Source organism: Helianthus annuus, chromosome 17, assembly GCF_002127325.2.
Source record: "Helianthus annuus cultivar XRQ/B chromosome 17, HanXRQr2.0-SUNRISE, whole genome shotgun sequence".
NCBI lineage: Eukaryota > Viridiplantae > Streptophyta > Magnoliopsida > Asterales > Asteraceae > Helianthus > Helianthus annuus.
In genome coordinates this window covers 76211433-76224110 of record NC_035449.2, presented here as the reverse complement: position 1 = coordinate 76224110, position 12678 = coordinate 76211433, and the positions used below count along the sequence as shown (strand labels likewise).

Here is a 12678-nt window from a genome sequence, read left to right as displayed (position 1 = left end):
AAAACACGATATTTACTAACACTAAACACACATATGGGCAAGTGCACCCATCGTGGACGTAGTATAGTGTTGGTAAGATACCGAGGTCGTCCAAGGACACAAGTGCTTTTAGTACCGGTTTATCTTCAACGTCTAATCAAATCAAAATGTTAGAAAAGGTTTTTAAACTAAGAAAATAAAAACTAACTAAATGCTGAAAAATAAAATAAAATAAAAAACAGATAGACAAGATGAATCACTTGGATCCGACTCGTGTATTAGTATAACCTTTGATTATTTTCGCACTTTTGCACTTGTTTAAGAGATTATCTTAGTTATTGTAGTAGGCCCCTCTTTTGAAGGCGACGTTACCCTCAACCCAGTAGTTTGAGTCAGCAAGGATACAATCCTAAAGGGTTGGATTATTGGAAGATAATTAATTAAGTTATTAATGCAAATTGTGGTAGGCCCCGCTTTTGGCGGTGACGTTACCCTCGGCTAAGTAGTCTGAGTCAGCAGGGATACAGTCCTAAATAGCTGGGTTATAGTATTAATAGTAGTTAACTTATGAGGGGGTCAAAGAGTTTGGATCCCCGCCATCCAATACCTATGGGCATTGAAGGAGATCCTACTAAATTTGACCCAGGTCCCTTGCAGGACCTCTAAACGCTGAACAAGGGCAAACCCCTTACCAAACCGTTCCCTTAACCCCCGACCAGGTAGCCAACATACCTCCATATAGACCGTGGAGATATGAATGGTGAAAATCTTTTATTTTATATAGACAGTAAAATAATGCCAAGACACCACGGACAAACGATAAGGAAAGATCACCTTCAACATAAGCAACTAGTTATTAAAGTCATTAATACAAAACCAAATAAAAAGTGCAAAAGATAAAAAATAAAAAGTATTATACTAAACACTTGTTTTCACCAAGTGATGTAAGAGACTTAGGCAAACATGGCCTTGATTGTCAAGAACTCTTACTATCAATCTTGGATCCCGAGACGACTCACACACTCTACGATGGACAATGGATGATGGTGGTGGATGATGGAGTTATGGTGGTGGTGGATGAAGTGTGAGAGAGGTGGTGTGCCAAGGGATGAGTTGAAATGAAACCAAGCACTCCTATTTATTGGCTGAACAGAAGGTTGGGCACGGCCCCGTGTCCGCTGGACACGCCCCCGTGCCCGTCTGACACTCTCTCTCTTCATTAATTGTAATTCGCAATTACAATTAATGCGCCTGCTGTACTTTCGCCACGCCCCCGTGCTCACTGGACATGGCCCTGTGGTGGGCAATAGAAGCTTCTATAGGTTTGTCTTTTCTGCTGCTTCTTGGGCACGGCCCCGTGCTGGCTGAGCACAGGGCGTGTTCAGTCTTCTTTTTTCTCTTCTCTGCTTGGGAGGATGCCGTTGAGGGGTCGGGCAATCTACTTTTGTTTCTTTTCTTGTATTTATGTTAGAGTTAGCTGTCTTTTTGCTTCTTTTGTGAATTTGAGCTCATTTCATCCTGAAAATACAAAAGGAAGACAAAAACACTCTTTTTCCAACATTAGTACTTAAAAAGGGTTAGTTTTATGTCTCATTTGATGTAATTTATATGTTGCATTTTACACACATCAGCACGTATCGATATTAATTTAGTTTAAACCATTTCGACGTCACCCAATACCGATACACATTTTAATAATTTTGAATATAAACCTAATTATTTTTTATCTCATATAGTGATACTAAACACATTCATAATAAACCTTTCGCCGCAACGCGCAGGTTGAAGTTAACTTGTTTTATACAAACTCTAATGGCTAAAGAAGGTATCACCAAATGACATGTTAGAAAAGAATTATGAAATGAGTTAAACACTTCAATGTTTGTTAATTCAACACAATTTTCAAGATAATTAAACTTAGTTTTTAAGTTATAAATTTAGTGGAAACACTAAAGAAAACAGCTAACTTGTCAATTTATAAAGTTTAACTACATGGTGATTATTTTGTAGATTTGCAAAACAAAAAAAGTTGTCTGATTCGAGAGAACTACGGGATGCTCTCCGGTTAGTTCTATACACAAAAGGTTACTTTCCGTTTCTTGCACTTTAATATAATATAATAGAATCAGAGTCCCATAATCAGGGGCGGACCCACATGATGCGGTTCGGGGTTCACGGACCCCAATATTTTTTTTAAAATAGTAAAATCGGTATGTTAAATTTTTCATGGACCCCATAAAATAAATTAGTTTGACCCCCTAGTATTAAAAGAAAAGATGGTATCGTGGTAAATCTTCTTGTGTTCCAACAAAGAGGTCTCAAGTTCAAGTCTTACATCTCTTTTTTTTTTTTAATTTACTTTTTCCATCAAAATTAAACTAGTGTTTTAAAACACCACAACCACCCATTGATCCTCTAATTTGCTTTTTTTAAAATGATAAATTTAATGTCTCCGAATAATTTTATTTCACATTTAATTACCAAATAAGACTTTCAAAATATAGTGGCGTTAAAAAAAAAAAAAAAAAACCTTAAACAAAATTTTTAAGTTATATGAAGTAGTTGTGTTGTTTAGGTAGCTATTGGTTTCAAACAACTTATTAATCACCACAATTTGATAACTTGATTCTTAAAAATGGTTCTTAATAATATAGTGGGTTCATGTCCACTAAATGTTTCATTATTTTCTAGCCTCGACCCGACCCGACTACGATGACCGACCCGAAAATTTTAATGTTTGGTTGTAAAAAAATCTAACACAAAAAAAATGGATCCCAATGAAAAAAAATCCTGATTCCGCCACTGCGCACAATAGTTACAAGTAAGAAAAACCAAAGAATCTACTTGTTCATACAAAGTATATAGAAGCCATTCTCTTTGGTCGTTATTTGTCAACTTGTGGAGCAAAGTGGTTGGAACGTAATTATGAAAACATTGGTTACGATAGTACTTAAAATAATAGTGAAGAATAATAAACTAAAACATATATCATTTTTCAAGAAACATATCATATTTAAAGGATTAGATCAAATACAAAACAAAAATAAATAAGAAGGGTAAATAGGATTTTGGTCCATTGATCTAATATTTCAGATTAGAATCAAATATAAAAGAAAAAAATAAAAAGGGTAAGAAGGATTTTGATCTATTAATCTAACTAGGTTATAACCCCGTGTATTACACGGGTTGAGTAAATAAATTTATATACTAAATAATAAAACATTATATCTTTAAAAACTTCTTTTATTGCACGGGTTGAATAAATATAATTTTATATATTAAAAAATAAAAAGTTATATATATAAGAGCCATATTGTACGGGTTGATTTAATGTAATTTTATATACCAAATAAAAAAAATATTTATAAAACCACATATATTACATGGGTTGAATAAATGTAATATTGTTTACCAAATAATAAAATAATACATCTTTAAAAAACCTCATTTATTACACGAGTTAAATAAATGTAATTTTATATACCTAATAATAAAAAAGTTAGTAAATGTAATTTTGTATAGTGAAAATAAAAATATTTAATATATTAATACAAAGTTTGGTTTTCGTGATAAATAATTTGTTTTATTTAAAATGTTTTAAATTAATAATTTACAATTTCGGTTATTAAAAAAATAGAAGAATGGTATTCGAAATTTAAAGTAGGATAAAATTTAATATTAGCTCATCATTCTTTTATTTATTTAATTAATATAAGATAAGTTTGGAAGTGAGGCGAGAAAATCATAAAATAAATACCTACAATGAACGACATGTGTCACACATTGATGTTTTATTATATAAATAGATAAAAAATTATATTGATATAAATAGATTATTTTGTTATAGCAAAATTTTTTAACAAAGTCTCAATACATTTAACCCATTATTTAAAACTCCGTAAATGTATAAATGATAAATAATATTAGTTAGAGTAAATTACGATTTTGGCCCCTGTGGTTATATCACTTTTACCCTTTTAGCCAAAAAAGAATTTTTTAACATCTAAGCCCCCAAAGTCTTTTTTTCTAACCCTTTTGGCCCCTAACACTAACCCCATCCATTAAATGTTAGGGGCCAAAAGGGTTAGAAAAAAGACGTTAGGGGCCAAAAAGATTAGAAAAAAAACGTTGGGGGTTCAGATGTTAAAAATTCTTTTTGGGCTAAAAGAGTAAAAGTGATATAACCACAGGGGCCAAAATCATAATTCACTCTATTAGTTAAATAAATAATATTATAAATGAGAAGGAGATTAAACTAAATAATAATTATTCATTAGAAATTAAACTGAATAATATTTAGTAGGAGGATTATATATAATTAATTAGAAAAAGATTAAACTAAACTAATACTTATCTATAAAACATGGCCTAATATGATGAAAAGTGTCCCAAAAATGGTTTCTTTTATTATATAGTATAGATAGATTATTATTATTATTATTATTATTATTATTATTATTATTATTATTATAAAAACAAATGTATATCCTTATCTAAATATCTATTCTTATCTAATATTTTGTTTAAAATTATTGTTATTATTATTATTATTATTATTATTATTATTATTATTATTATTTAATATAAGAGATAAATAAGAAAATTAGGTGAGAAAACACCAGAAAGTGACACGTGTCCATAACAGATTTTCATTTATTAGTATAGGAAGATATTTGGAGGGTTGAGATTAATTTAAAAAAAAAAAGATAATAGAAGGATATAAAAGGAATCATACATTTATTTAATTTCTCTCTCCACATGCAAGGCATATGTGATATGTCAATTCCCCACATCAATTTAAGACGTCCATAACTTTTTCATACGACATTTTTTTATAAAGGTTCACCATAATAACAAGCGTTTTTTTTTTATCTTTAATATGAGTATAATATTGCTATATAAAAATAAAATAAAAAATTTCATTTTTACTGGGTTTTTTTTTTTTTTTTTTTGCATTGTGTTAAAGGTTCAGATCATTGTGTCTTTTAATTGAGTTTTGTTCATTATGCTTTTACTAGGACTTCTATACATTGCGTTTTTATCAAAACTTATAACACTATTTATGACACAATAAAGATGGTGTTATATTTGGGTGCTCTATATATTGTGTTATAGGTTCTTGTTATTGTGTTTATTCTGATATCCATTGTGTTTTAATATTTTGTTCATTGTATATTAGTTTGTTGTCTATTGTGTTTTAATGTGTTGTCCATTGTGTCTTTTATTTGTTCTTGCTAATTGTGTCTTTTAAATAGTCGTCATCAATTGTTTTTTTAGTTTACTTTCTATTGTGTTTTTTGTTTGAGAGTTTGATACTCATTGTGTTTTACGTTATGTCCATTGTGTCTTTTATCTATTGTCATCAATTGTGTTTTTAGTCAACTTTCCATTGTGTTTTTAGTTTGATACTCATTGTGTTTTATGTTATGTCCATGGTGTAATACGTAACTGAGTTTTCTCATTGTGTTTTACGTCATGTCCATTATGTAATACGCAACTGGGTTTTTGATTTTTTTTTTAAATATAACAATTTGGTACTCATATTAAAGATAAAAAGACGCTCGAGTTTATGGTATGATTTTTTTTAAAACAAAATGATGTATAAAAGAGTTACAGACGTTTAAAAATTGGAGGGAAAATAGCATGTGACTTGCATGTGAATATTTTTTTCCTCTTGTAGACAAAATTACCTCTCCCACTTGATTTCTCCTAAGACATTTGTCACTCTCTAGTGGCTTTTTACTCTTCTTTATTTTAAATCCTTTGTATTATAAGTCAACCCCTAGGCTCATTAAAATATATATCTGACTCATAAAGGGGGACGGTGTGGTCTCGGGGATCCATTCGGTGAATGGAGTTCACTGATTGGTGAACGGATGCCGGCCTTCAATCGGTGAGGGACTTGATCGGTGAGTATTCACCGAGTGTTTAAAGAGGAGAGAGGTGAGAGGGTAAGAGAATTAATTGTGGGTCTCAACCCCTTCCAACCAATCACAAATTTATCTTCTTTTTTTTATTGTTTACCACTCTCCATGTTTTGACCATTGTCACTGATTAAGTGCAAAATAGGAAGTAAAAGTGGGAACTTGACATGGCATGATATTATTGGCTAGAAAATTGTTTAAACACTCCCCCTTGGGTGACCACTCTCTCCACCCTAAGTTTAAGTATGAAGCATACTCGATACTTGTCAACCAAAACTCACCTCTATGTGTAGTCTTGAATCAAAAACTCAAAAACAAAACAAGATTTCTTGGTTGATGATTGCACACAGCACTAGTGATTTGTGAGCTTCCATGCGTTTATGTCTTCACATTTTACAAACTTAGTATCAATTTGAGGTTGTTATAAATGGTCTTAATGCTGTTTAAGGCTTTATAGGTTAGAGATGATAAACAGTATATCAAAACAAATTTCTTGGTCAATATCCCAACTTCTTATTTCTAAAAAAATCGATTTGGAACGGAGAAGTGTTTTCAGCCGTGAATGCGATGCGACCAAATTGGTACCCACCTACACTAGACCTATGTGGATAGGGCTGTAAACGAACCAAATATTCGACAAATAGTTCGTGAACTGTTCGGCGGAAAGTTCGTTTATGTTCGTTTGTTTATTAAACAAACACAAACAAGAAATTTCATTATGAACAAAGGCCGCGTTCGTTCATTTATGTCCGTGAACATTCGGTAACGTGTTCATTTGTATTGGATAGCTCATTAGTGTTTTTAGTTTTTATATTTTATTTAAATATTTCAAAATTACGACAAATAAAACATTTAAATGTCTCAAAATTCCGACAAATATTTTATTTAAATACTTCATTAGCGTTCGTGAACATTCGGTAACGTGTTTGCTTATTTCTATTTGTGTTCATGAACATTAGTTTGTGCTCATTTGTGTTCAACCTTTTTTTTTTCCGTTCGTTGTCTAAAATTAATAAAACAGGAACAAGTTTATTTCCTTAACAAACAAACAAAATCTCGTTCGGTAAGCGTTCATGAACAGCTCGTAAACACAAATATTTCTTAACAAACAAACACGAATAAAGTCTTGTTCGTGTTCGTTCTCAGCCCTATATGTAGACGTATGCTAGACCTAAATGTTACTAGTTAACTAGAAGACGGTAGTAGATGGACAAACGCCTCCACGTCAGCACTACTCCTATGACGAGCCTTCTCTCTATATTCACTTGCGGCAGTTTCTTTTTCCCTTCTCACAGCCCACGGTCAAAGTATTTTTATATTATGAGATCAAAGCACTCTGAATGCATATATATATATATATATATATATATATATATATATATATATATATATATATGCTCTGAAATCTAGAGGTGCACAAAACAGGTTTTCTTAGAACAGAAACTTAGGAACCAGGTCCGGTATTGGTCAACAAAGTCAACAACCGGTTACGGGTAAGTTCAGGTTTTTTAACAGGTTTTTTTTCAGATTTTTGGATAGAGGTGGACCCGGTTCCGGTTCAGTTCCTTCTTCAGCCGGGGCTGGAACTGGTCTGTAGTCTGTACCCGCAATTCGGGTAGGGTAGGAACCAGTTCCGAGTCAAGTATTCCGGGTCTAGGTTCTTTGTGCACCTCCACTGAAATCTATTCCGGGTATATATGTTCTTTGCCAAACATGACCTAAAGCCAGAACATCTACAATGCTGCTATATATCTATTGATAAAAGTCCCACACACACACACACACCCTATGACGTCAACAAGGTTTCTATGGAGGATACAGTTGATCCACAATGTAATAGTTTTAATCAAACATGGAAACAAGCATGTAAATGTTTAAGATAAAACGCAGGAAACAGCCATTTAAATAAAAATCCGTACGTATCATTGATAAAAATCCATCTAAAGGCGATATATAAGCAGCCAATTGATTGCCTAGCAAACTTTGCTAATGCTATAGTACCTTCAACAAGTTATTTGTTCAGGAATATTATAAAAAAGAAGCAAAATTTGAAGACGCCGAGAGAACAACCTTGCCATGAAGCTTCTGAATAATCCATCAAACCGTATCTACAAACTTGCAGACCTGTTTTATTAACAAGAAATAAGCACACGAGGATGGTAAGATTAAAAAAAAAAACCCATAAGATAGCCGTTTGAGAATCATGGCCCCATAAAAGTATAGATGTTCGTAAACATTTAAACTGCCCAACCCGAAGCATGTTGACTTATTTGAGATTTATACGGTTTGGTTTTGAAGGTTTAGCCGTTCATCAGTCCAGCCGACGGGTTGGAACTTGGAATCAGCCGCTTAACCTCTTTTATTTTTAGTTTTTATTTATATTTGGAATATACAGTTAATCAGTTATATATCATGTTCGTGAACAATCTTTATATCATTGTAAGATATTTAAGAAAACCCAACAAATTTGAGAGAAAAAAGAAGATAAAAAACCAATTCAAACTGCCAAAACAAGCCAGCCTATACAACGAATAACCATCCAACCTGGCCGGTTTGGTTTGTCGTTTTCCGAAACCGTAGTCAATAGTTTGGCCCATAATTTTCGACAAAATCGGCTAAAACAAACAGAGAATACCCTTGCATTAAAGCAATGTTTTTAAGCTTTTATTGCATTCGAGCACCATTTTGACCCAAGACAAGAATTAAGAGGCATTTGGATGTGGCCTTTTCAATGAGATCATAAAAATTTGAAGAACTAGGACCACAATAAAATACTAATATTCAACAATAATTATATTAGAAAAGCAAGGACAAGAAAGTTGTTTGCATTTGACCCATTATCCAACCTGCCTAGCCCGCTCAAGTTGCGACGTATTATAGTATTCTTGTTATCCCTTCTAATAACTGCTAACATGCCATCAACTCACCTTAGCATCTATGTCTCATTTAGAGGTCTCAAATTATGAGTGAAGATTCTTAGTTATATGAAACAAACGTTATTTACAACGTATGACATTTATTGCCCACGGTTGATTTCATCCTACATAGACAATAACCAGAGACCCTTTCGTCTCCAATAAAACATAGTACTATGGTAGACAACACAAGCATAACCAATACATTATAAACCGTCGATGTGACGGGCATTATCCCTAAAACTAACCAAACTGTCCAAACCAAAGCCAGCAGGCCGGTTCAAAACTGAATATACATCATTTTGAGATATACATCATTGTATATTTTACGAAACATCATAGTCATTTTAAAAACTGAATATGAACGAACTTTGAAATATAATTTGTCAACCCATTAAGCCCAGACCGGTACGGACGACCCAGCAGATTTGGTATGTATTTTTGGAAACCGCAGCTAGTAGTTTTGCCCAGATTTTTTGTCAAAACGGGCCAAACAAAATTATTAACATCGCTGAACTCAATGTTGCTATGACAGTTATAGTTCATGTATAACATATAATGTGTTAGCACTCGTTTAACCTACAAGAAATATTACTCTCTCACAAAGTGAGAACAAACCAAGTTAAGCATACTAAGACTATGTGAAGTGAGCATTATGCCGTTATCCCACTGCCACATCACCAGCTAACGCCCTAGAGCACCATTACGTAGGGGTTACCTACAGGCGCCAAAGCTTGAGGCGCTATGGCAGTAATGAGCGTTAAAGAGAGGGAGATGAAAACCTTTTTATCTTTTAGCCAACCAAATAATTACACATTTTAATAAGATCCCCAATGCCTAAGAGGTTGTGTGGCAATGACATGACACTCACTAACTAAACCACTACACATTAAGTGTCTAACAGCAAGATCAAACAACAAACTCAGAATCCAATGAACATAAGCTTACTCTATGTGCACAAAAATTCTTGAGGTATTAACACTATGGGGGTGCTTGCATTGTTGTTAATGGCGAATAGCGACAATTAGCGATAAGGTACCTATATGCTACATAGGGAATAGCGATAAATAGCGGGCAGCTATTTTACAAATAGCAATACACTAGAAAAAAAAATTAATTTTATATGTATATTATATCAAAATACCCTGTAATACATGCTATTTTACATGTATATTTAACAAAAGCCTAAAATCCAGCTATTTTATAGCTATATTTAATTGCTATTTACATTAAAAAAACGAAAAAAATGTGAAGTGTCGCTATTCTCGCTATCCATCGCTACAACCCTAATAGCGACACTAGACCTATACGCTACGTGGCGAGCTATAGCGATCGCTACGGTCGCCATTGACAAACTATGGGTGCTTGGATGATCATAATCGTATAAATCAATAATCAAGTACTTTCATAATTATCTTAATAACAAGCTTTCTCAGAAAACATTCCTCCAAATTTTGCTCATTTTTATTCAGTAATTAACCAGAAAAATAGTAAAATCACAATCGCTTATTGCCAATAGGGTTGTAAACGAGCTGAGCTGAGCCTAGCTCAACTTATACACATTTATAGTTATCTTTATACATAACATGATGCACATAACATTTAGTTACTTTTCTCATAATTTTATAAATAATAACAGATATTATATAAATACATAGTTAATACATTAAACAAAAATTATATAAATAAAATAGACACGTTTAGTCTTGCAAGCCAGCAAGAGCTTGATAAGTGAAGCTAACGCTCGGGTTCAGGCTCATTCAAGCTTTTAGCGAGCTAATCTCAAGTAGCTGCCATGTTGTTTACATTTACACCCCTAATAGCCAAACAATCCAACTCATTCATCACCACTACCAAACTAACTAAACACAAAATCACAAATGCACAATCCCACAAACCGAAAACCAGCTAAACACACAATAACACATTCACACAAATCCAACATTCATCAATCGTCGTACATTCATACCTCATTTCTCTTAATACCCCATCCTGCTGTTCTTAAGAACTCCAGCCAGAAACCCGAGAACCGCAAACGCCAACAACGGGCTAACATCCAATGTATCGAAAAGCGGGGGGATAATATTCCTAAACAAATTCAAATACGGATCACACAAGTCCCTAATAGCCGATAACGGCTGTCTATCCCACGGAATATTCGGAAACCAACTCAACAAAACCCTAACCAACAAAACCCCACTGTATATATCCAGCCATTTCGCCATTCCAGCCGCCACCACCGTCAGCGGCGTGTGCAGCCGCGCAGGCCGCCCACTCATGGTGGCGAAGAACAACGGGCCGGTGGCGGAAACTAGGGTTTGTTGCAGGTTTAAATTTAGGGCGAAATTGGTGAGTTTGTGGGTGAAGAGTTTGGATGCTGTAACGACGAGTGCGAGTAGGGTTGTGAGGGTTCGGGTTGACCCGGTGAGTAGCGTTTCCGACGGTGGATTTGGGGTTATTGTTGGTGATGATGATGAAGAAGACGATGAGGCGGAAATTAGGGTTTTGTTAGGGTTTGTGCGAGAAAATTGAAGGGGTTTTGAAGAGAAGTGGGATCTGCGGTTCGAAAGAGTGATGATTGAGGGTCTGGTGGGGGTAAGGTAGGTAGGGTTTTGGAGGATTAGGGTTTGGGAAGCCATTAGAGATACAGACGCAGCTGAGGAAGAAGAAGCCATTGGTGAGATTGTTATCTTGCTTCAACCTAATCCTTACACTGTTAAATGTTTGTTATGATTCTAGAAGTTTCTAAAGTTGCCCTTCATGAATTAACTATTAACAAAAGTAACCCTCGTCTTTAGAATTAACTAAATTGCTTTTCTCACAAATTTTAGACATTTATGTGACCTCCTCTCGGCCATACATAAATATTCATCGTATTCGTCAAGAGGATTACTGGTAGCAAGCTATTTAATAGCATATGTGCATCTTTGTATCACCACAAAATTCTTTTTCATCCTCCCGCCTAAGCCCTCATGAAATCATTCGTGATTTGCTTCTACATCGCCTACAATTTTTAAAAATATAGGTTTTGACATACGAAATATTTGTCTAAACATTCCTTCGTTGTATTTGGGGTTGTCGGCAATATAATATTCCATCAAAACGTTGTTATCTTTTTAACAATCACATGACACATATCTTTTCGTAGATGTTGTGTTTTCATGTCTGGTCCGCTCGACAATATCCATGAGAAATTGTTCGCTACTATCATTTGATAATAATACATTTTTTTTATATTGAGTGGTGGAATGAATAGATGATCTTCTTGAAAATCAGTCATTTTGTAAAAAGAATTGCTAGGATATAAGTGTAAAAGTTTTAGATAGAGATGACAGTTACAGTAGAAATTGTATTAAAAATGGTGGTATATTTATAGATTAGGAAAATTATTTAAAAAAAAAAACCTATAACGGCTCAATTTAGGGGACCCGGGGGTGGTTCTTTATACCACCTCCATCACTCGTTCTCATCAACCATACACCGCCGCCACTCCTTCTCATCACTCGTTGATTTGATAACGCGTGGCCACCATCACGCGTGATTGTTTGAGGGAAATTGTTGGGTTGTGAGGGAAATTGTTAGGTGTGGTGAGTGATGGGCATTTCCACTAAAATCCATCACTAGTGATGGAATAAAGCTCGATGACATGAGGGAACTTGATTGGAAGTTGTGAGTGATGACCACCCCTACCCCCTTATAGCAGTTACCTACAACAGCACATCGTTGCACCTATATGGCCACAATCTTCATCGATTTCCATCTCCTGTGTTACCTACCCAAAACCCGCTATTCCTAGTCTAGTAGTGGGTACCCGATCGTAAATCATAAAACGCCCCGAGCCCCCTAACAAGTGTCTCAAT

At 34.2% G+C, this 12678-nt stretch overlaps 1 protein-coding gene across 1 annotated transcript; it reads right to left on the bottom strand.

The window, feature by feature from the left end:
• Window positions 1–7743: 7743 nt before the first annotated feature.
• Window positions 7744–11693, bottom strand: LOC110926391 (ylmG homolog protein 1-2, chloroplastic). Its single transcript, XM_022170143.2, has 2 exons — window positions 10788–11693; window positions 7744–8027 (listed from the first exon to the last, which is right to left on the bottom strand). Exon 1 carries the CDS (start codon window positions 11491–11493, stop codon window positions 10798–10800), a length of 696 nt encoding a protein of 231 aa, XP_022025835.1. The 5' UTR covers window positions 11494–11693; the 3' UTR covers window positions 7744–8027; window positions 10788–10797.
• Window positions 11694–12678: the final 985 nt, after the last annotated feature.